This window comes from Pelodiscus sinensis, chromosome 2 (genome assembly GCF_052426305.1).
Source record: "Pelodiscus sinensis isolate ZL-2025 chromosome 2, ASM5242630v1, whole genome shotgun sequence".
NCBI lineage: Eukaryota > Metazoa > Chordata > Testudines > Trionychidae > Pelodiscus > Pelodiscus sinensis.
The window spans coordinates 36,208,100-36,232,597 of NC_143053.1; the positions used below are offsets into that span (position 1 = coordinate 36,208,100).

At 42.3% G+C, this 24,498-nt stretch overlaps 1 protein-coding gene across 10 annotated transcripts in view; it reads left to right on the forward strand.

Annotated features, from left to right (window-relative positions):
* The window catches only part of UBR5 (ubiquitin protein ligase E3 component n-recognin 5), a 167,468-nt gene that overhangs the window by 102,218 nt on the left and 40,752 nt on the right, over positions 1-24,498 (forward strand). For 5 of the 10 annotated variants that reach the window (XM_075920248.2, XM_075920252.2, XM_075920253.2 and 2 more), the window contains 18 exons: positions 621-831; positions 1,347-1,391; positions 3,180-3,306; positions 5,729-5,880; positions 6,337-6,432; positions 7,180-7,303; positions 9,720-9,817; positions 10,412-10,560; positions 11,165-11,256; positions 12,623-12,769; positions 12,872-12,990; positions 13,084-13,210; positions 13,310-13,439; positions 16,326-16,486; positions 18,713-18,952; positions 20,233-20,356; positions 22,233-22,344; positions 24,239-24,370. In XM_075920248.2, the coding sequence (XP_075776363.1) occupies positions 621-831; positions 1,347-1,391; positions 3,180-3,306; positions 5,729-5,880; positions 6,337-6,432; positions 7,180-7,303; positions 9,720-9,817; positions 10,412-10,560; positions 11,165-11,256; positions 12,623-12,769; positions 12,872-12,990; positions 13,084-13,210; positions 13,310-13,439; positions 16,326-16,486; positions 18,713-18,952; positions 20,233-20,356; positions 22,233-22,344; positions 24,239-24,370 (2,386 nt within the window). The remainder of the gene's footprint in view (positions 1-620; positions 832-1,346; positions 1,392-3,179; positions 3,307-5,728; positions 5,881-6,336; positions 6,433-7,179; positions 7,304-9,719; positions 9,818-10,411; positions 10,561-11,164; positions 11,257-12,622; positions 12,770-12,871; positions 12,991-13,083; positions 13,211-13,309; positions 13,440-16,325; positions 16,487-18,712; positions 18,953-20,232; positions 20,357-22,232; positions 22,345-24,238; positions 24,371-24,498) is intronic. The other 5 variants (XM_075920254.2, XM_075920256.2, XM_075920251.2 and 2 more) reach the window with 4 other exon arrangements.

The following is a 24,498-nucleotide window of genomic DNA, read 5'->3' on the forward strand; positions in this document are numbered from 1 at the left end:
AAGGGAAAGGGAGGAGAGGGGAGGGGGATTGGGTTGGGAGTATGCCCCAGTGATGGGTCTGCCGGGACCCACACTGGGTCCGGAGAGGGGGGGTCGCCGGGGAACAGCATGGCGAGCGGTGAACCCTCCGCCACTTTGCAGGGAGGCAGGGAAAGCCCCGCGCAGCCGCCGGCAATGGGCTGGCTGGGGAAATCCAACCGCAGGCCTGCAGGTGGGGGCGGAGGAGAGGGGGCAACGCGTCCAGCGAAGGGGAGTTAGTGGGGAACGGCGCGGCGAGCAGCGAACCCTCCGCTACTTTGCAGAGAGGCGGGGGAAGCCACACACAGCTGCCAGCAGTGGGCCAGCTGGGGAAATCGTGTTATTCCGGGGACGGTCGTGTCATTCAAAAAACGTTCCCTAAAAAAAAAATCATGCTATCGCAAAAATGTGTTGAGTGGGCACCGGTTAAATGAGGAATTACTGTAATGCATTCAGCATTTCCTGTGTTACTTGTGAACATTTTAGACTTAACTTTTGCACATTCATTTCTCAGTGCAAAGCCAGAAGTACCTAGAATTGTTTATATATCTAAATGTTTTGTTCCATTTTATTAAAGTCTTTCTTCATTTTTCTGAGCACAGAAACAAACTTTAATGCAGCATATTCTCCGATGCGACTATGAGGCCTGTAGACAATACTTGATGAACCTTGAACAAGCTGTTGTCTTAGATCAAAATCCACAAATGCTGCAGACGTTCCTCAGCCACAGATGTGATGGAAATCGTAATATTCTACATGCTTGCGTATCTGTATGCTTCCCAACCAGTAACAAAGAGACTAAAGAGGAAGAGGGTGAGCAATGTATCAAAAGTCTTTTTGAAACTACTTTTTTTTTAAGTAGAGTTTTAAGAATATTTGAAGGATAGATGACAATTTCAAAATAAGTGCCTAAAATCTGGTGTCTAAAATAAACAGCCTAAGTTTTCAAATAAGTGGAGCATATGCAGCTCCCATTTACTTCACTGGGATTTGTGGAGCTCAGCACTATTTTGTTTAGGTGTCTGTCTGTGTGTGAGGGCAAACTTAGAGCACCCATATTGAAAATTTTAGATTGTCCCTTTATTAACTTGGGGTTTTTTTGGGTTTTTTTACACATAGTGCTGTAAGCGACTAACATTTTTATGCCTTTAAAATATTATGGAATACAAAAATCACATGTAAAGAACATCAGGTATGCAAAGTCAAATTCTCAAAAGATAGGAAATACCAGAATTAAGGCTATCCATGCAATTTTAATTCAGCCCCCTTCTGCATAAGCAATATGATACAGTCTTTAATTACATGATCACATACTATTGTTTTCACAGGACTACTTCATTCAGTGCACAAGATGGACAATGCTCACCAAATGGGTAGCTATTCAATATTTCTTTTATCCTCATCATTCAATGTGTGGCCCCATTTCTTATTTATTGTACACCATCCAAACCCTGCACTGAATAAAGATTTAACTGCCTCATTGGCTTCATTATGGTGCTCTCACAGTAGAATTTTAGATCTTTACAGACATTAACGAACTTATGTTGATAATGCCACTTTGGTGACTGGAAGGTGTTATCCCTTTTTTTTTTTTTTTTTTTTTTTTTAAATACAGGAGGTACTGAGGCATAGGAATTAAATGCAGAAGTTGTAACTAATTTTAGGTGCCCAGTTTGAGAAGCCATGGGTCAGATATTTTTGTCAAAGTACTTAGCAGTTTATAGCACTTGATATATTTAGAGCAGGTACCGTTAATTTCAGTTGCAGTTGTAGCAATGTGGATTACTCAGTCAGACCACATGTGTGTCATTTTGATTACCCCAAAAATGAGGAATACATCATGGTTACCAGTGAAAAACAGTGACTTTGCCACACTGTTTCTATATGATACTAGAGGAGACAGAAATGGAATCCATTTCTGCAGAGTGGCATACAAGCTACCTTAACTGCAAGACCATCCTTTTTCTTCCTGTAGTTCCCTGCCTCGTTCATTCCACACTTTTCATTTTCTGTGACAAATGATGCAGGGATCCAACAGGCAGCCTCATTCACTACACAGCACTGATTCCCAGAGCACTTTCCATCATGTGCACTGATTGAGGCAGCAGTCCTGTGGGGGAAAAAATACTGTGATCATATAATTAAAGACCGTATTAAAATGCATATCCACAAGAGGACTGAAATAAGGTTATATTGATAGGCAACCGTAATTCTCTGTCTCCCTAATTTTGAATACTTGACTTTATCTTAATTTTCTTTTGACAAAAGTGGGTTTTTTAAACATTTAATTTATCAGGTTTTCTTAAACTTAAAATCCAAAAAGATAAAACGTTTGTCATGGGGAATCGTATTGACTCCTCCCCTCTTTGTAAGCAGGGTTGGGCTATTTAGTTCTTGTGTACAGACACCTGTTCACATCCCTAATTTTTATGTAGTAGTGTTTAGATGGCTTGATATTTCACAGGAATGTTGTAATCTAGACAAAAGTGTTCTCTTTTAGAGAAACCTTTATACTGAATTACACAATTTTTATAAAACTTTTTTCCTAATATACAAAGCATTGAAAATGTCTTGCTGATCCTACTTGCTGTACCATATATTTTTGACAGGACTGCACAATATTGTTTTTTCAGTATCTTGATGAACTTCATTGATTTGATGCCTCAGAAATTTCAAAGGGGAGCGCTGTACAAATGTTTATTTTGATATGACTTTTTAAATGCTGGTTCCCATTTGGCACTTATGCCCTTTGCATGTCTATACAGGCATTTGAGGAGATGTAAGATGTTTTGGATTGCAGTATATGTAAAGATACTAATAGTTTTACACCTTATTCATTGAATACAGAGCCTTATTCCAGTAATTATTACACACATGTATAAGGCACACAGCAATAATATCTGGATCCAAATGCAAAATGAGATGCATAAGATCCATGTTTTTGCAGATCACAAAGTGTATTCTATGCTAACGTTTTCTATCAAGAGCTACTTTCCTGCTAGAGCCAGGGAATTTGCTACTAGAAGACTAATTTGAACTTAAAATAAACATTGAAAGTGTGTAAGTGGTTCTGATGTAATAAAGTTCCCTGTTTTAACTGCTTTATTTTTAATTATACTTTATTTAAATTTTGGCACCAAATGTTTTTCTTGATGTTTCAGAAGCAGAGCGCTCTGAAAGGAATACATTTGCTGAAAGGCTTTCAGCAGTTGAGGCTATTGCAAATGCAATCTCAGTAGTATCCAGCAATGGTCCAGGAAATCGGGCAGGATCATCAAGCAGCAGAAGGTATAAACTTGTTTTAACAAGCTTGTTTTATACTTACCTCTTATATATAAATATAACTATAAAAGGTAATATTTGAAATATCAGTTTCAATATTCTCATTTTACTTTGCTCACAGAAATTAAACTATAATATACACAGACCACATACACTGAAACACTTGTGGGCAACCTCTGGCCTATTGGGGTTCTATGTGCAGCCTGCAACCTCTCCCTCTCCTGCCCCCCACTCAGCCCTGCTCCTTCTCCTGTGTGCCTCACTCTGGGGGCCCTGTACTTACCCTACTCCTCCCCCTTCTTCCCAGCATTTCTGGAATGCCATGAATTGGTTGATTTGCGCGCTGTATCCCGCTCCTCCCCCTCCATCTTTTCCTCCGAGTTTGAACACTGCAGCTCATTCACAGTGCTCTGGAAATTCTGGGAGGGAAGAAGAGGGGAAGGGATGGGGCATACTAAGAGGAAGAGGCAGAGAAGAGGCCTGGTGGAGTTTTGAAGGAAGGGGTGGGATAGGAGTGGAGCCTTCAGTAGAGGGAAGGGTTGAGCAGTGTCTGGCAAAAAGAGAAGTGACACACACTGCATGGGCACGTGTGAGGTGTGTGCTGATTGCACACAACATTGTGAGAGCTGTGCACTTCCTCCATTTCTTGGTTATATGTGCTGGCAATTTACTTTGCCCTAAAAAGGGATCTCTTTGGGTGGAAAAGGCATGATGATGAAGGAAAATCAAGTGCAGTTTATTTAATCTTATTCTTGGGGTCATGGTTGGTGCACATGCTCGGTTTCAGTCTTGCAGCCCACTGAGATGGAGGGTCATTCATGCAGACTACTCACTAACCTTGGTTGCCCATCGCTGCACTGAAATTGTAAGTCTACACTAGGTTTTCATCTGTTTTGTTTTGTTTTGCCTTTTAGCTGAGGTCAAGCGTAGTGTGCTCTTTCAGATCAAGGGGAAGAAAATGGTGGTGTACTGATTAAAGTTCAGGAATGAGGACCAGACAGTCTTGGTTCTGTTTCTGGCTCTAGCATGGACTTGGGGAACATGTCTCAACTACTCTAGTCTTCGGCTTCCTCAGCTGTGAAGTGGCAATAATACTTTCTTACAATCTGGAGATTTTGAGAGTTTGTTTAATTGTTTATAATGTGCCTTGGGAGTCTAGGAATAAAGTTGCTATAGAAATGTTTGAAAATTGCTATTTTATATTTACATCATAAGCAAAGTTCCAGTGTGTATGGCCTGTGTTTATTGGAGGTGTATTAATTTCTGTGATGGCAAAGTAAATGAGTGATATTGATATTCCTAATACTTTTAATAGTGATCCATTCTGAAAGCTTCTTGAATTCTCTCAACTTTTCTTCCCCTTTCCTCCAACCAGTCATTGCAGTTAAGGGGTTGATGGGCAGTCTAGTATTATGATACCTACGTTGCCCTAGGGTTATAGGGATACCTTGTGAGTTCATCAGTTTATTTGCCCACACTAAGACATCCAATTTCAGTAAGTGCTTCCCTGTCACAAACCCTCATATCTGGTATTTACATTGACACATGATTAGGACAGAACTTATAGATAGGTGTAACGAGTTCTTATCTTTCAGGTTCAATTCTAGAGCAATTCCTCAGTTTCTTTTTGACTGGATGGGGAGTCTGTATGATATTTGTGCATTAGCTCTCTCCTCAAAGCATAAATCCACATGAAATAAAACAGTACTTTGCTATCCTTGCCACAGTCCTCTGCTCCGTATCCATACAGTCTTCTCTTTTGATACAAGAAAGGGAAAAGTGGAGCCTTCTTACTCTTTCTGGAATCCCCAACCTTGCAACAAAAGTGGGTGCATATACAATGACTTAAGCTCATGCTCCTTCTTGTCCCATGCTGTATCCTTCTGCTTCCACCATAGGTCTCTCTTACCACCTTCCAATGCACACCCCCACTGGGTATCTAGCTTCATCCATGGTGTTGCAGTGGGGGTAATAGCTGTGTGCCATTTCTTTGTTAAGCAGATTCTTCATCCCCTGCTGTTTCAGGGGTTGAATAACTTACCTCTCTTTGGCGTGTCTCCTTCTTCTGGCCTCTTTTTCTCCTTCATTCTTCATTTTAATGGAGAGACCAACTTCAAGTTTTGCCTTATCCCTATTCTCTTAAAGAAAAATAGATCCAGTGCTTTTTAACTTGGTTTCCAATTAGCTTTCCTTTCTCTACCTACTCCCAGTAGCAGAAGGGCTGGGCCACAACTGTCCTTAAAGGGCCAATGTATCTTGCTGCAGTAGAATATTGGCAGGAAATTTAAAATTACTACATATCTATGTTCTCTGTGTACCTAAGAAAATTGTAGAAGTAGAAAGTTTGGTTTGCCTTTAATATCAAACATTAATGCATATTACCTAATTATAAATCAATGTAAAGTTAATTTGTTCTGTTTGTATCTAGTTTGAGATTAAGGGAGATGATGAGAAGATCTTTGCGAGCAGCTGGATTGGGTAGACATGAAGCTGGAGCATCATCTAGTGATCATCAGGATCCAGTTTCTCCACCAATAGCTCCTCCCAGCTGGGTTCCTGATCCTCCTGCAATGGATCCTGGTAAGATTGCTGTGAAGATTGATGTGAGCTTAAAACTAGATATTTAAAAAAAAAACAACTTTTACGGTGGATTTAAAATTTAGTGTGCAAGATTGAAATGAATAAATATTAAAAAAATGTCCTGAAAGAGTTAGTAGTGCATGTTAGTAATGGACTACTTAGATGTACTTTTTCTTTGGAAGCAGTGATTTAGAATTTAAAAGCATTTACTCAAACTAGTACAATAAACACAATTTGTTTAAAATGCGGTTGCCAAACTTTTATAAAGTATTTGTTTATAATGTTGGCTGCATTGATGCCAGCCTAATGACATGATTTTTTGCTAAAAACAAAGTGTCAGTTACTATAAAGTACAGGTGTATTGTGTAGCTAGATACTGCAGAAAGAGCTTGTTAGGGATTTTATATAGATATAGATATATTGATATATATGTTCTGCTATTCTGTTTACTGAAAGATGGTGACATTGATTTTATCCTGGCTCCCGCTGTGGGATCTCTTACCACAGCAGCAACTGGCACTGGCCAAGGACCTAGCACCTCCACCATACCAGGTGAGAAAGTGCTCTTTATCTGGATATGCTTTAGAAGGGAGAGGAGATGAGGAATCACCTTTTGTTTTTGTGTATCCAGACTTTTCCTTTGTGCATATTACTATTCTTAAATGTTAAGAGCAATATGAAATATGAGCTGAACCCGATAGTAAGTATAAACAGTTGTCGATCACAAGTATAAGATCTAGGGCTGTCACTTGATGTGCATTAATGCTTGCGATTAACGCAGGGCAGGATTAACGCATTAATTTTTTTAACGTGTTAATTGCAGGCGTTAATGCTGCTCTGCCCCTTTGAAGCACCGGAGTGGCACTTCAAAGGGGCAGAGCAACGCACAGCCGGGGATCAGTTGGCGACTCCAGCTGATTCTGAGTTCCGTGCAGCACTGCCCCTTGGAAAGACTGCCACTGCATTTTAAAGGGGCAGCTGTGCTGAGCCTGGGGTCAGCTGAGGACTTCAGCTGATCCTGGGCTTCTGCAACACTGCCCCTTTGAAACACTGCCACAGCATTTCAAAGGGGCAGCGCACGTGTTTAATCACGATTAAATTTTTTTAATCACCTGACAGCCCTAATAAGATCCTACAGAGGATGACTTGGTGCCAAGACTGTCATAGTCAAGATGGTGATTTATGATAACTTTTAATATAGCTATCTCTCTTTGTGATTACATGTTTTTGATAAATGACCTACTTCAATGGGGATCTGCTTTGGGGATTGTTTCCACAAAATATTTTTTCTGATTGCAGGTCCGTCTACCGAACCATCTGTAGTGGAATCAAAGGATCGGAAGGCAAATGCTCATTTTATTCTGAAATTATTATGTGATAGTGTCGTTTTACAACCTTACCTTCGAGAACTGCTCTCAGCCAAGTAAGGGTTTCCAAATGAAAAGTGTCACAATTGCTTGAAACAAATGTCCCTTGAAGATGGTACATCAGCTGTAATGAGTAATGAACATCTTTGTTAAAATGGCTTTAATATGTAGGCAAATAGTAAACATGAAAAATTATATTAAAGTAGAAACTGAAGAGTGCAAGTGTGTGCGCACATGGGCACATGGATTACAAGTGCTTTATACTTCTCAAGTAATCTCTTTGAGAATATTTAATTTAGCACTTGCATTGTGATAATGCTATATTAGAAAGGGTGTATCATAAGAAATCGACCCCTGGTCTAAAGAGTCATTGTGAACAATAAAATAGAATTGAAGTTAATATCTTTGAACAAGAATTTAAAATTAAATTTTCAGATGGGATGAGATAGATAAAATTAATATATTGTTCACATGAGGGAAGAATTGAGAAACAAAAGGGCACTACTTCAGTATCAGGAAACTGTGAAACTTTGACACATTGCCCTTTGTGCAATAAACGTTTGCTAGAAGATGCCAAAGATGACTGAAATGATTATAAGGAGTCAAACATTTGAATTCCTTTCTGAAGACTATTTAGAATATTACAGTTATAAAAAAGATACTCTTAATTAGTTGAGTTTCTTCATTTTAATCAGCCTGACAAAGTTTTAAATATATGGTTAATTACTAAGGGTATGTCTACACAGCAAAGTTATTTCAAAATAACAGTTATTTAAAAATAACTTTCTTAGCGTCTACACAAACCAAATGCTAGTTCCGCTATTTCGATTTAATTTCGAACGCTTATTTGAATTTGGTAAACCTCATTCTATGAGGAATAACACCAAATTCGAAATAGCTATTTTGAAATAAGTGCTAGGTAGACACTTATTTCAAAATAGGGGGCCTCCAGCCTTCCATGGGTGCCCTGGTGGCCACTTCAGCCTCAACCAAGAGCACTTCTCTTCCCCCCCCCCCACTCCCCTCCCACTCTGCCCTTAAAGGGGCATACTCTGGCCACAGTGCCTGTGCCAGCTCCAAGCCTGCTAGTCCAGAGCCAGCAGTCACTGCCCTCACCCAGTGGCCCCAAAACAGTCTGCCAGCTCCCAGGAGCCTGCCAGGGCCTGGAGAAGGCGGGCACCTTCCTGGTCCAGGGTGAAGATCATGGACCTTATTCATGTTTGTGGGGGATGCCCCCAATGTCCATGATCTCCGCACTAGATGGAGGAACGTGGCCGTCTATGGCAGGATAGCTGCTAGCCTAGCCACCAAAGGCCACATGTGAACCCAAGAGCAGGTTTGCATGAAAATCAAGTTGGTCCAGCAAGACCCCCAACCCTGAGTCCTTAGCTTCCCCTCTGCTGCCTTCCCCTTGCTTCCCCCTTCCAGCTCCCTCCTCCCAGGTTTCCCCCTCCCCTCTCCCACCCTCTTTCCTCCCCTCTCCCGCCTCCTTTCCCCAGTCTCACCAGAGTTTCATTCCCTCCCCCCCAGTTTTGTTAAATAAAGAAAGTTTGTGTTCATGAAAATACATGTATTTTATTTGACATCAGGAAGGGAGGTTAGGGAGGGGCAAGTGGAAGGACATGTGGGAGGAATGAAGCACAAGCCCCCAGTGGGGTGGGGCAGACCAGGGAGGCTCTTAGTGCTCCTCAGGGTGGAAGCTCTCCCGCAGGGCCTCCAGGATACTGACAGATCCCCGATGGACCTCCCGGATGGCAGCCTACAGAAAGTTCAGCCAGGCTCTCAGCAACACATCCAAGGGAAGCACCAGAGTGCCCAGGGGCAGCTCTGGCTCCATGTTGCAGAGTGCTGTGGTGTCCAAAGTGAGGTTAACCAGAGAACACAGAGACAAAACTCTTCGCTGTCCCTCATCGAGGTAGACAAGCAAGCAGGGAAACCTGAGAACTGACAGTCCAGGGAGGGGGGGGGGGGGGGGGGTCCCTTTAAGCACAGACCTCAGGCAGCAGCCCCACACAGTAAGTCCTGACCTGGTGCCCTACTGGAACTGGTTCCGGCCAGCCTTAAATGCGATTCAGAGTCTACTCAGTGTGGACACACTATTTTGAAATAGCAGAGCACTATTTTGAAATGCATTTTGTGTGTAGATGCGTTATTTCAAAATAAGCTATTTCAAAATAAGATATTTTGAAATAAGGTATTTTGAAATAACAGTGTAGTGTAGACATACCCTAAATTACCAACTCACTGTTTTTCCTTAGTGTCTGCGCTCTATACTAACTTCATTTTTTAATCTTTCCAGTTTTGTAATTTGTTAGATTAAAAAACCCTGATTCTTTTTATTGGTTACTTTATGTACCGATATTCAACAGCCCCGTTAAGTTTTAAGTTGGCCTATCTCATAGCATTCTGTTGAAGCTACAAGTTCAGCATTTTAAACATATTTGTTAATAACTTTGCAAATTTATTTATTAGAGACGCAAGAGGTATGACACCATTTATGTCTGCTGTTAGTGGCAGAGCATATCCTGCTGCAATTACTATTCTGGAAACTGCACAGAAAATTGCTAAAGGTAAATGAGTTTCAAATATATTTTATGCATACCTAGTTCTTTCCTTTCTTAATTTTGGTTTTGGCATACGTACAAAGTCAGTAATTAAAGGCATAACAAACATTCTTTTATGTAAAATTACATGTATTTGAGTAATTGGTGTTCAGACTTTAACCCCTCTCAAAATAGGTCATGGAAAATTTGCTATTTGAGAACATGTATTAATATGTGTATTAATAGTAACAATGGAGTTTTGTTAATATTGCTACTTTGCTTGATACAAGGCCTTTCTCATTCAAGGATCTTGTTTACAAGTACTAAATGCTTAAACTTCACAGTACTCATATAATATAAAGGGATCACTTGATCCGCAAGTTTATTTTTTCTAGTTTGTAAAAGCTTATTTAGGGCTTATTCCTGCAAAAAACTTAGGCACCTGCTTAATTTTCTGTTATAGTTATCTGCAGGTGTTCTCTACAAGGAAGACCTGTAGAGTTGGGTGAAGTCTTCTTAAAATGATTGGGAGCATTTTGGCATTCATATTTCTAACTACTTTTAAATTAATGCTACCATTAGAATCTTTGTAATAAAATCCCTATGCTTGAATTTCTCTAGCCGAGGCAACTTCTAGTGAAAAAGAGGAAGATGTGTTCATGGGCATGGTTTGTCCATCTGGCACAAACCCAGATGATTCTCCTTTGTATGTTCTGTGTTGTAATGATACATGCAGCTTTACGTGGACCGGAGCAGAGCACATTAATCAAGTAAGTTAACACTTATTAACTAATTAAGAGAGAATGTGTTTCAGCTATGCATTGTCTATATTTTAGAGTTGGTGATACTGAACACCATTGAACCTGCTCTTGCATAGCTGAAATTCATCTGTCAATTCATGTTAACAGTCTGGAGTTGTACTATGGTAATCTCTCTCTAGTTCCACTAATCTTAAGGCAAATCATAAATAGGGTAGCTGTTTTGGTCAAAACCTTGTTGCTAGTAGAGTTGTAGGGTGGTTTCTCTGACTAATTTGGACATGGATGTGTAGGTGAGCAGCAGCAGATTCTGTAATTTGCTTTAAGGTTTAACTAGCAGCAATTGTTTCCCAGTAGTATTATTCAGGAGCTTCAGGGGGAAGCCGAGTTAGTCTGTCACAAAACAAGAACAAAACCAAAACAAATCAAATGGTCTGGTAGCACTTTATACACTAACAAAACACGTAGTTGGTATCGAGTTCTCTTTCAGCCCTACGTATTTGATATTGTATTAAATTATATAAGTTGTGAATATTGATACTAGACATCCACTATAGGGAGAAATAATGCACACAACTTCGTATTTATAAAATTGTGATTTTTTTTTTCATATTAGGATATTTTTGAGTGCCGAACATGTGGCTTACTGGAATCCCTTTGTTGTTGTACAGAGTGTGCAAGGGTTTGTCACAAAGGTCATGATTGCAAGTAAGTATACACTGAGTTCACTATCTTACAGTCAAACAGAAGTCTTAATTATTTCCATGCACTAACTGCTTTTTCTTCTGATTAGTGATGTTAGACAGTGTAATTGAATAGTTGTGTAGCAGCAGGAATAGTTGTGACCCCGGGGGCAGGGCTGGGAGCCAGTGCACTCCTGGTTCCACTCACGTGGAGCCCTCTGCTACTCTGTTCTGCTGCTTCTCTATCAGAGGCAGCAGTGCAGGGTGGCAGGTGGGAGCAGGTCCATAAGGAGAGGCAGTTTAAAAAACCAGCTTCTGGTGCAGATTAGCTTCGCCTGTCATGGTATGTTACAGAGGTAGCAGTGTGGGGTGACAGCAACCCCTATGGGTGGGGTGGGGGGGATTCAAGCTCCCCACAGACAGAGGCTGCTTCACTGCAGCCTCCCCTGATCTCCCCTTTCCCATTGTGCTGCTGCTTCCCATTCTTCTGGGGAGGATTTGTATAGTAGACAAGATTACCCAATAAGCCCAGGCTTAACACTTTAATTTTGTAGTCATCTACATGTTGACATCCCTACTTCTGATTAGTGTTTTCATATCTATTGGTTTATGCTACAAAATACTTGTGAATTAATAAACTATTAAAATTTAACTTAATAGGAACCAGTGTATATCCATAAATTGTCCTGTTTTTACTCTTGGTGCTATTTGGAGGCAGTGGCAAACAGCATAGATAGTTGGTATAGTCGTCCACCACTTGAAATGTTTGCTTATATAGGTATAAAATGTGGACCAAAGCTATGAAGCATCAAAACAAAGTACATGTATTCTCCCTCCTCCCCCCAAAAAAACAATAGTCTAGCCCATAGCAAAGAATAAATGAACTATAAACCAATATATATCTAAAATATTTGATTGCTACTAATTTGAAGTTACAGTGTAGATAACTTCATTAAACAGCTTAAGCTCAGCTTCATTAATATCAAACATATATAAACTAACAAGTTGTCAACTTATATCCACAAAGATGTGCTTGTCATATTTAAGTATCTTTGATTTTTCTTCAATAGGAAAAAAAGGATTTTCAATTTAACTTGCTCTTGATGCTTTGAGACCCCTTTTACTTTTTCAGAAAAGCTATCTGAAAAGTGAAAGTGTGTGTAGTAAAAGTGTCCTGCTAACTCAATAGTAGCCAGTAAACTGAGGTAGAGTTATTTAGCAATTTTAACTTTTTTTCTTAAATTAGTTTTTATTGTTTAATGCTATTTCAAAAAGTTTGTAGTAGAATATTAAATATATTATTTAAAAAGCATAACCCAAGAACCCTCTTCAGAAATTAATTTTTAAAATATTTACTGAAAAGTCATGTTAATTTTTTTTATTTGCTTCAGGCTCAAGCGAACATCCCCAACAGCCTACTGTGATTGCTGGGAAAAATGCAAGTGTAAAACATTAATTGCAGGACAGAAGTCTGCTCGACTTGATCTACTTTACAGACTGCTTACCACTACAAATCTGGTCACGATGCCAAATAGCAGGTAAGTTTGTTTGTAGTGACTTGGGGTGTGAGAGTGGAAATAATACTACATATAACAGGTGTGTGTTTTATATTTTTCTTATTATTATATTCTACATTACAGGGGAGAGCATCTTCTATTGTTTTTAGTACAGACAGTTGCCAGGCAAACTGTAGAACATTGTCAGTACAGACCACCTAGGATTAGAGAAGATCGTAATCGTAAAACTGCAAATCCTGAAGGTGAGCCTTTTCTCAATGAAAGGGAGAATTATATATGTCCCTGCATTTCTCTGCATTTCTCACATGCCATTCTTACCTTCTTTTTTGCTTTAGATTCTGATATGCCTGATCATGATTTAGAACCTCCACGGTTTGCACAGCTAGCTTTGGAACGTGTTTTACAAGACTGGAATGCTTTGAAATCTATGATCATGTTTGGCTCACAAGAGAATAAAGACCCGTGTGTATTTACAAATATTGTTTCAATTAATTTTTAACACTGTTTTTGATCTGTTAACTTACATAATTTTGTTTTCATTTTTCTTTGTTTTTTTCCAAGTCTTAGTGCAAGCAGTAGAATAGGTCATCTTTTGCCTGAAGAACAAGTTTACCTTAATCAGCAAAGTGGTACAATTCGGTTGGACTGTTTCACACATTGCCTTATTGTCAAATGTACCGCAGACATTTTGGTAAGCAGTCTTGGCTATGTTTTAAATAAATTTGGTACATAGTGCAACATTGCTTAGATAAGCGTAAGAGCTGGTTTTTAATTCAGTTTAAAGCAGTGGTCACCAACAATGTCAGTCACAGAGGCACTAATAGTCGATCTTGACACAGTGTTCCCAGCCCTCCCTTGCTTACCCTCACCTGCAATGATGTGCCTATGCTGGTGCTACAGTCTCCCACCCCTCACAAAATTGGAGCCAAAGCTGGCTTCCTGTGGTGGTGTTGGAGGGCGGGTGGGTGAAGAAGTCCTGCAGCTCTGTGCCAGGTCCGGCTTCTCAGGAGGCGTGTGCTGCACCTCCCCTCCCCACAGCAATGCACCAGCTTTCTTGTCTTGCCTTCCTTCCCCCATGCACAGGGGAGGGGGAGGGTTAAGATATCAGTGAAGGATCTGGAGCAGCTGGATTCCTTAAAAGCTGCATGTGTGCTTCTTCCAGCACTGCCTGCAAATCCTTCCCGAGAGATACTCATCCCTGGAGACCTCCAGCTACCAGCCAATCTGCCCCTGCCCTTCCTACCCCTGGCCAGACACCTACTAGCACCCTGCTCCTGCCCCTTGGCTTTCCTGCTCTCTCCCTCTGGGCTAGACACCTACCCCCAGCTTGCTCCTGTACCCTACTTCCCACCCAGATTCTGCACCCTCCTATCCTACTCAATAGCAGCTGTCCTGCACATTTGATCCCTCAATTTTGGCTCCACCCCAGAGCCTTGGGTGGGCCCAGAAAATCCACTAACCTTGGAACCCCAGAAGAGTTAATCGGGCCTGAGGCCTAGAACCTCAGTCCTACCTACCCTCCTCTCACATGGGGCTGGGATGATAGGGGAGTGAGGTGTGTCAGTTGGAGCCACATCAGTGAGGGTTGAGGTTTTTTGGAGGGGTTGGTTTTTTGCATTTCGCTTGTGTGGTCCCTGACTGATCTTTCTGTGGGTCAGTGGTCCACTGATCCAAAAAATGTTCCCCACCTCTACCATAAATAAAGACAATGTTGAAACATTTTGTGTTGGATATATTTATTAAAAAAATGAACCCTGGCCAACAAACCCCCAGTTGAGGCCACTTCCCCCATCTGGCAGCAGCATCATAACACCCTGGCACCTCCCACACACCCCAACCTAAGCCCATCATACATCTGAACCCCCTACCCTGAGCCCCCCACAGCCGCAGTCTTGTGCCACAACATTCCTGCACCACCCACACACTGCGAACTTGTGCCCTGAGTTCATCATGCACTCCAACCCAAACTCCTGCACCCCAATATCCACAAGTCTGGGGCTTGCTCAGCACCCCAACCCTCCACCTGACCCCAACTCTCCCCAGCCAAGAGCCCTTTCCCTGAGCCAGCATCTCCTCCACCTCTTCCTGCACCCAAATTCCCTCCCAGACTTTGCACCTCTCACCCCTTCCCACACCCAAATCCCTCATTCCCACCCCAGAGCCCGCACCTCCTGTTTCAATCCAGTGAGAGTGAGTAAGGGCATGGGACAGCAAGTAATGTAGAAGGGGGTAATGGAGAGGGTGGGCCCTCAAGGAAGGGATGGGGGTAGATCTTGACTTGCCCTGACATGTAAAAAGTGATCTTGGGTGTAAAAAGGTTGGAGACCACTGATTTAAAGTATAAGGCCACTGGTTTTTCTATCCAGTGCTGCTTTTGTATGATCTACTAAATACAGGCAGTCCCCGGGTTACGTCAATCCGACTTAAGTCGGATCCCTAGTTACGAATGGGGGGGGAGAGGGTGTGCATCTAGTGTGGGGTGCCTCTCCCACTGTCGCTGCCTCCAGCGGCACGGGGGGCGCTTCCCCCCCAGCAGACCAGGGAGACGCGGAGCGGCTTTTCTTGCCGTGGAGGACACGGGCGGCGGGACCGCCGAGACGCGCCGCGGTCCCACCGCCCACGTCCTCCGCAGCGAGAAAAGCCGCTCCGCGTCTAGTGCGCGTCCCCCCTCCCCCCAGCAGACCAGGCTTTTTTCGCCGCTGGTCAATTTCAGCAGTGGCTGAATCAGGACGCCTGGGGTAGAGCAGCTGGGGGGCTGCCGGGTTGGTCCAACAGCACCGAGGTGTGGCGCTACTGGACCAACCCAGCAGCACCCCAGCTACTCTGCTCCAGGCATCCCCAAGTCAGCCGCTGCTGACACTGACCAGCGGCTGACTACAGGAAGCCCGAGGCAGAGCTGCTCTGCCCCGGGCTTCCTGGAATCAGCCGCTGATCAGTTTCAGCAGCAGCTGACTTGGGGACACCTACGGTAGAGCAGCTGGGGTGCTGCCGGGTTGGTCCCGCCGCGCCAAGGGTCGGCGCTACCAGACCAACCCAGCAGCACTCCAGCTGCTTTGCCCCAGGCGTGTCCGATTCAGCCGCTGCTGGTCAGTTTCAACAGCGGCTGAATCTGGACGCCTGGACAGAGCAGCTGGGGCGCTGCCGGGTTGGTCCCCGCAGCGCCGCACGTCGGTGCTGCAGGGACCAATCTGGCAGCACCCCAGCTGCTCTACCCCAGGTGTCCCCAAGTCAGCTGCTGCTGAAACAGATCAGCGGCTGATTCCAGGAAGCCCGGGGCAAAGCAGCTCTGCCTCGGGCTTCCTGTAGTCAGCCGCTGGTCAGTTTCAGCAGCTGCTGAATCGGGGACACCTTGGGTACAATATGTACCAGTTCTGACTTACATACAAATTCAACTTAAGAACAAACCTACAGTCCCTATCTTGTACGTAACCCAGGGACTGCCTGTATACCTTTTTTTACCTAGAACTAGTACATTATTTACATGCCAGTTTTCTGTGAATCTTGAAACACTTGAACTAAAATGACTGCTTACCACATAAATAATACAATGCAGTGTTGTTGTTGTTTTTTCCCATAGCTTTTAGATACTTTGCTGGGTACTCTTGTTAAGGAACTGCAAAATAAATACACTCCGGGGCGTAGAGAAGAAGCTATTGCAGTTACAATGAGATTTCTGCGTTCTGTGGCAAGAGTTTTTGTCATTCTTAGTGTGGAAATGGCTTCATCCAAAAAGAAAAAGTAAGGGATTGTGTTTTTACTTATTACACAAAAAGATGTGTATGAATTGGATTTGGTCATTAACAGGGAAACCACTAAAATAATCTTGTGAGGATTAGGGATGTTAGTGTGTAGTTGTTTAACTGAGAAGCTTGGGCATACACACACTCCTTGCTGCCTCAGTATCAGAAGTAGCAAGGAGGCGCCTTCCTTCTCCTCTCCTCTCCTCTCCTCCTGCCACAGAGGCAGCAGCGTGGGGAGCAGGAGAGAGCTGGTCCTTGAGGGGACCTGACTCCTGTAAAAGTGCCTGCCTCCCCTCTCCTGCCACTTTCACCTCTCCCCTTCCCCCAGTTGCTGCTTTTGATGGAGAGGCAGCAGTGCAGGAATGGGAAAGCAGTGGGGGAGGCAGCTCCACACGAAGCTATGCATGTGGGGAGCTGCCCCCCGCCCCCCGCTCCCCCAAGTACCAGCTCCCGCCTGGTCCCCATGCTGCTGTCTCTGTGGGAGGCAGTGGAGTTGGGGAGGCTCTGCAGGGGCCCAAAAACTCAGGGACCTGGTTTCCCCATGTATACTGGCTCCTGCCTGTCCCCTTCCTCTCTCTTCCCCTCCCCCCACCCTCCCCGCTGTCTCTCTATCAGAGGCAGCAGTGCAGGGGTGGGGGCAGGCAGATGCTTCTGCACAGAATCGTCTCTCCGCCCCTTCCCTCCACCCCTTTCCCCCCAACTGCTTCTGTATCCGAAGTGGCAGGGTGGGCAGGCAGGAGCTGATTTTCACGGGGAGGCAGCTTAAAAGATGGCTCTCTGTGAGCACCAGCTCCTGTCTGCCCCCCTCTTCCCCAGCATGAAAGCATGTAACTGCTGAAAAATTCAACAGTTACATGTTTACCCAAAAACATGTTTGCTAACATTTCTAGTGGGGTTAGGTGATGAATAAAACTTCTGCAACTAGTGTTTTATCTCTGGAGATCTGGATTCAAATTATATTTAAGTTCCATATACAAAGAAATGGCATGACTCTTATTTCAGTCTCTCCCCCTAACTTCCATTGCATGATCAGAGAGACAAGGTGAATTTAGGTAAAATCTTTTATTGGACCAACTTTTTTCAAGCTTTCAAGTTATAAAGACCTGAAGAAGAGCTCTGTTTAGCTTGAAAATGTGTGTGTCTCACTAACAGAAGTTGATCTAGTAAAAGATATTAAGTCACTTGTCTTGTCTCTCTAATTTCTTGGAGCCATCAGAGGTATGCCAACATGCATAACGTAATCACAGTTCATCACACTTGGCAGTTTCTTGTTGTGTCTCCAGATTTAGAATGATGGGTGTCACAGGTCAAGAATGAAATGTGGTGATGGAACTGTGACGTGTATATCACATATGGCCCTTACACACTGCTGCATTGGATGTGAGCTTTTATAAATTGTGTTCTCAAACTACTCTAGTTAAACATTAAAATTCAATGATCTTTGTATATCCTAATGGGTTCTGTATTTTTACAAACTGTACTGCCATGGCAAACATTGTTCTGTCAACAGCATACTTGTATATGCTGCTTCATTTTTGAGGAATTAACAAGAAGTCTAACTAGAACTGATTGAGAACTTTTTAATAAAAATGTCAGTAAAAGCTGAAGCAGCATTTTTGTTGGGACAGTGAGGGAGGCAGGCAGGCTTATCCACCCAGAATGTTCAGTGGTCAGGTGCTCATCTGGGATGAGAGAGACTCAGGTACCTGCTCCAATGGAAAGGTAGAACTACAACAGGAAAGACTGAGACCCTGACACCTCAGAATAGCCAATACCCTGATTATAGAACTCTGACATAAAATGTGGGAGATTGACAGAGCAGGGGTTTGAATTTGGGCATCTCAAATCCCAAGTGAATGCCTTCATACCCAATTTGTTGGCTGTTCTGGGAGACGTATGAGAATCTCTGTAGTTTTTTGTCCTGGAACAGAAAAGGATAACTTGGGAAATCTCTGAAAATTTTGCAGGAAGGGAAGACAATTCCCCCTGCAGCTCTAATTCTAACAGTCTTTTGACCAAATACTGCATAAATTATTGCAATTTCTGTATCTTCATTTGTAGTGTAACTTACTGTTTTACTTTTACTTTTTGTTTTGAGAATTCATTACACATATATTGTCTCCCATTCTGCCATCAGCTAATATTAATTTTTAACCATGTATATCTTATAAACACTTTTCAAAAGAAGACCTATTTGATTCTTCTTTCCACATTTTTTTTCTAGCAACTTTATTCCACAACCAATTGGAAAATGTAAACGTGTATTCCAAGCATTGTTACCCTATGCTGTGGAGGAGTTGTGTAATGTAGCAGAATCCTTAATAATTCCAGTTAGGATGGGTATTGCTCGTCCTACTGCACCATTTACTCTTGCTAGCACTAGTATAGATGCCATGCAAGGCAGCGAAGAACTGTTCTCTGTGGAGCCTCTACCACCAAGACCATCATCTGATCAATCTAGCAGGTACAGTTTTAATTACTTATTCTGTTCTTGTCATGGGCTTGCTGTTTTGGAATGTTCTTTGAAGAATCATTTTATATATTTAGTAGCAGAACATAGAGGCTCCATATTGAAAATAAATGTTAACACTTGGCTATGAATATATGTGTCCAAAAAATTGGGTGGCAGCATCCACCTGAACATAATAAAAGAATAACTGGCCTGTGCACTTTGCATCTGAACCTATGAGTGTGTGAAATACAGGATTTTTTTTTAAATAATACTAGGGAGAGAAGAAAACACACTCATTAATTCTGATCTGATGTTAATTGGCTGAGTATAGAGAAATGCAGCTACTGCTGGAGACTCCCAATGAGCACAAGATCAAATTTCTGACCATATTGGAAACCCTGAGTGAAGACAGTCTTATTCCATCCAAAGTGTTGTAAAGGGTAGTGATATTGAGGCTCAATCACAGTAAGTCTCACTAGATTAAGTAACTGTAGCCAGAAGATAAGTATTAAAAATACTGGTGTCAAGTAGTTTTGGATAAAGCAGCAATTTGCCAGTGCCCATGGTACTTGCCTTTCTTAGTTGTCTAGTGCTGTCATCCCCTCTCACATATGAATACATGCTGTTCGGGTGTTTTGTGAAAAGGTGAACATGTGCTGAGTGACAATCGGTGCGTCTAGACTACATGGCTCTGTCGACGGAGCCATGTAAAGTAGTTTACTCGACATAGTCAATGAAGCAGGGATTTAAATAATCCCCGCGTCTTTAAAATAAAAATGGCCGCCACGCTGTGCCGACAATCAGCTGATCCGGCACAGCGCAGCAGTCTAGATGTGGCGCAGTCGACAAGGGAAGCCTTTGTCGACTGCTCCAGTACCGGAGGCTTGTCGACTGCGCCACGCCCTGATTGTCAGCACAGCGTGGCTGCCATTTGTATTTTAATGAAGCGGGGATTATTTAAATCCCTGCTTCATTGACTGTGTCAAGTAAACTACTTTACATGGCTCCGTCGATGGAGCCATGTAGTCTAGACACACCCTAACTGTTCATGTTAGTCTAATTTGAAAGTGCTTTTCTCACTCTAAAAGAAAAGAAAGGAAAAAGTTGGTCCTCTTGATTTGATTTAAGGAAGTCCTTTTGTTCTTCCATTCTCATGGTTCCTCTAAATTCTAGATTATCTTGGTTGGGACAAAGGAAATAGATTACTCCTATTTTGTATAACATATTTACACCGAAGTTTTTTCTGTTGCAGTAATTTGCTCATGTGGGGTTTTTTGTTTTTGTTTTTGTAGTTCCAGTCAGTCTCAGTCATCCTACATTATAAGGAATCCTCAGCAGAGACGGATCAGCCAGTCACAGCCAGTTCGCGGCAGAGATGAAGAGCAAGATGATATTGTATCAGCAGATGTAGAAGAGGTTATCTTAATTTTCTCCATTTGATACATATGTGCATTTTGATATTTTAATATCGATGCATAATCAATGGCACTCACCTCTGAGCTAGAAGGTTATAAATTCAGAACTTGAGCATAGGGATGTCAGTGTGTAGTTGAGTACATTATTAACCGAAAAACTTGGGCTTATTGGTTAATCTAATTGATTACATGCCCACCCCTTTCCCTTGCTGCCTCTGTTTCAGAGGCAGCAAGCTGGGGGAGCGGGAGCTGTTGTTGATAGAGAGGCAGCAGCCTGGACGGTATGGGGGGCAGATGGGAGCCAGTACACGTGGAAAAGCCAGCTCCTTGTGCATATCAGCTCATGTGAGCTGCTTCCTCCCCCGTTTCCTTCACCCTCACCCTCACCCATGCACTGCTGCATCTGTCGGGCAGGAGCCGATACACAAGGGCCTATCAGAGGTGGTGGGGGCAGCCAGGAGGGGCTGCTCTGTGAGATGCTGGTGCAGCCTCTGTCTGCAGGGATCTCAGACCCCCCCATGGACAGGTGCCTGGGCTTACCACAGTACAGAGGCGGCAGCAGGCGGGAGCTGGTCTTCACGGCGGAGGAGGGGCGTTGATTTTTTTAAACCAGCTCTCCTTGCAGACTGGCTTCTGCCTGCTACTCTGCTCTGCTGCCTCTGATAGAGAGACAGCCGTGTGGGATGGCAGGGGACTCCCTGGGAGTGGGGCCAGGAGCACACTGGCTGCCAGCCCCGCCCTCAGGAACTATCAAATAGTTGTGTAATTTACAGTATTTTGTGTGGTTACATGACTGTTCAATTAATCACTATCTAACATCCCTACTTGAGCTTATACATGGTATTAAGACTGCATGGTCTCCACCAGTGCTCTAAGCACGGTTTGGTATACACTGGAAAAAAGTGTGGTCCTAGTCTGCATTGAGACAGTGGCATCTGACATGATTACAACATGGTTCAGTATTGCTATGGAAGTGGGTTTGGACTGAGTGATGTGAAGACATATATTAATATAAGTTTGAGTTTTGCAAAACTAGAACGTGATTCAGAATGCTATTAAAGTAACGCTCAGTCTTTTGCACACTGCATGTTTTAAGTACGTTGGATGCTATTTTGTTATAACAATCTGTTAACATATGGTAGATTTCAGAGCATAGGTTCACCAAGAGATGTCTTCCTTTGGATAAGATCCCTTGTAGTTTTCTAGGTGGATGATAAAAAATTAATCCTTTCTGAATGTATGGATTTGTTAATTGTGATGTCTGTGGCCAGCATTTCTCTTTCGGTATTAGAATCTGATGTCTAAGGCAACTTTATTTTTGGGTGCCTTGTCTGTTCTATATCACTTCTTTTGGCAACATCAAATGGCCTGCTATACAGACCAGTGCAAATAAATGCCTTCATCCTCCTCACCTCTGTGAGAATTGTGTGCTCATTTTATACTGGTATTGCTGTAGCATTGTACAGCATTGTCACTTTGCAGTATGATTCCCAGAACCAAATTCTGGAAAAAGCAGACAGCTTGTAATTAAACAGAATTAAGATAGAAATATTAACAATATAAAAATAAAAACTATTTTCCACATTGGCAGTGGGTGAAGGTAGGGCGGGGGAAGGCCCAGCTCTGCCCTTCTACTCAGGAAGGGAGCCATGGGATCCCTCAGCACCACAGGGTGAGCAGGCAAGCAGGCGCATGGCCTCAGCCTCCCTTGCCCCAGAGCATGGGGAGGCGGGCAGAGGCTCAGGGTGCAGAGGAACTCTGCTCCCAATACATGTACAGTAGGTGTTCGGGGGCGGTGTCTGGTTGGGGCCAGGCTGGTGGTTTGGGAAGATAGTGCACTCCCCCATCTATTATACCTGCCGCCCCTGATTTTCCAGGTTGAAGTGGTTGAGGGAGTAGCTGGAGAAGAAGACCACCATGATGAGCAAGAAGAACACGGTGAAGAAAATGCTGAAGCAGAAGGACAACATGATGAGCATGATGAAGACGGTATGCACTTTTCATCCATATGCCATTTCTTTATTAACAATTTTATCCTATAATACAAAAGAAGCGTCTTTCCTTCCTCCTCCCTTCCATCCTCGTACCCCACTGCTTTAAAGACCAAGACTCTGGACAAACCAGTCCATAAAAGTCCCCTCCCAAAGAATAAGAGAAACATGTTATTTTTATGTAGGTAGGAACAGCTGCTACTAATACTCCAGCAATAATATAACATAAAGTCATAAATTAAAATTTAAATATATCAGAGCCAGGAAGCCTGTGAAAGAACAGATACGTTTACTGAACTGTCAAGGAATAAAGGGAACATTTAAGGAGGCCACGGTATTGCAAAGAAGCTAACTGCTTCTTAGCATTGGTCTTCTCAGCACAGAATACCTTTTTATAGCTTCTCCTTTTAGCTAATACATGGGCTATTAATAGAGATTAAGGTTACAAAGTGATGGATCAAACTGACAGTTAAAAACTAACAAATTGCTCTAGTCCCTGATGTTTATCCATGAGTTCTGAAGGAGCTTCAGAAAGAAATGACTGAATTTCTAATAAAGATGCTCAGTTTCACATAAAAATCAGTTGCTGTACTAGAGGATGGCAAATGGTGTATCCCCTTTTTTACAAGGGTGATGCGGAAGGTCATGAAAATTACGGAACAGTGAGACTTCAGTATTGGATAAACTGTTTGAAGCACCCATTATAGTGATTTATAGAATACTTAGAAGAACAGGAAGTGACAGGGACTTTTGCAAAGGAAAATCTTGCCTCTCCAATGTATTCTTTTTAGTATGTCAGCAAAGTAGTAGGAAAAATAACCTGATGTGTATTTAATTTATTTGAAATTTCAAAAAAGTCTTTGAACAAAGTCTGTCACAAGACTTATGGGCTAAAGCTGGCATAGATTAAAAAACGAATGTAAAGTTAGTTCTAAACAGGAGAAAATATTCAGTGGTGTGCCCTAAAGATTCATAAAAAGACACAATTATTGATATAAGTGGAGTGAACAGGAAATGGCAAAAATTTGAAATGACACAATTACTGAGGTTAGTTGACTAGAAGACAGGAGTATTAGAGAGATATAGCAAAGTGACGCAATGATTAGAATAATGGCAAACCAAATACTTTGCATTTGGTTATTCTGTAATACAGATTGGAAAGAATAATATTAAGTGTTAACGTATATTTATAGCAGATAAAAAAAATAAGATGGATATTAGGTTTTATGTTTGAGGTCTTAAGACATCTACAAACAGTTAGGTTAGGAAAGATTTTTTTCCTCTGGCAAACTGTTCCATAGTTATCTATTATGGAAACAGCTTCACTTTTATCTGAATTGACTGGTAGAGCCATTGTCAGAGGCAGTGTGCTGGCCTGGACGGACCACAGGTCTGATGAAATATGGCATTTTTTAATGTTTCTAAATGTAGGAATGCCGTGGCTTTTCCTTTTGAACCATTTTATTTGCAGGTAATATTAATTATCCAGATTTGGGTTTGTCCAAAACTGAAATGTGACAAACTAAATGTTGTCATCAAACTGATTACCTAAAGACTCCAGCTGTTCCCAAGATAAATCAGATACTCATTTTTTCTGTACATTTTATTTCTTGAAACAGACCGTGATCCTATAATTAAGAACCATCTAATAGATATGCAGAGAACGCAAAATTAATGCTGAGTGCCACTTCAAATGCAGAATCTTGTGGCTTGAGTTCTTTATTCTCATAACTTAAAAGTGTAGAAATGAGATGGTGTTGAGATGTTTAGTGCTTTCTTACAAGCATGGGGTGTGATAAATATACAGGGTACACAAATTCTTTTGCTATTAAATTATTTTCCATTAAGCATCAGATGTTAATATTGTGGAGTTTTTTAAAACATTTTTATAGGCAGTGACATGGAGCTAGATCTACTAGCAGCAGCTGAAACAGAAAGTGACAGTGAGAGTAACCACAGCAACCAGGACAATGCTAGTGGGCGCAGAAGTGTTGTCACTGCAGCTACTGCAGGATCAGAAGCAGGTACACTATTTTATCCTCTTTTCTATTGTTCTTCATCAACTGTGTCTGCACTTAATGGGAATCAGTGCTGCTTCAATCAATGCAGTGCAGGCTGATTTAGCACAGCTAGAGAAGCCCCGCTAAATCAA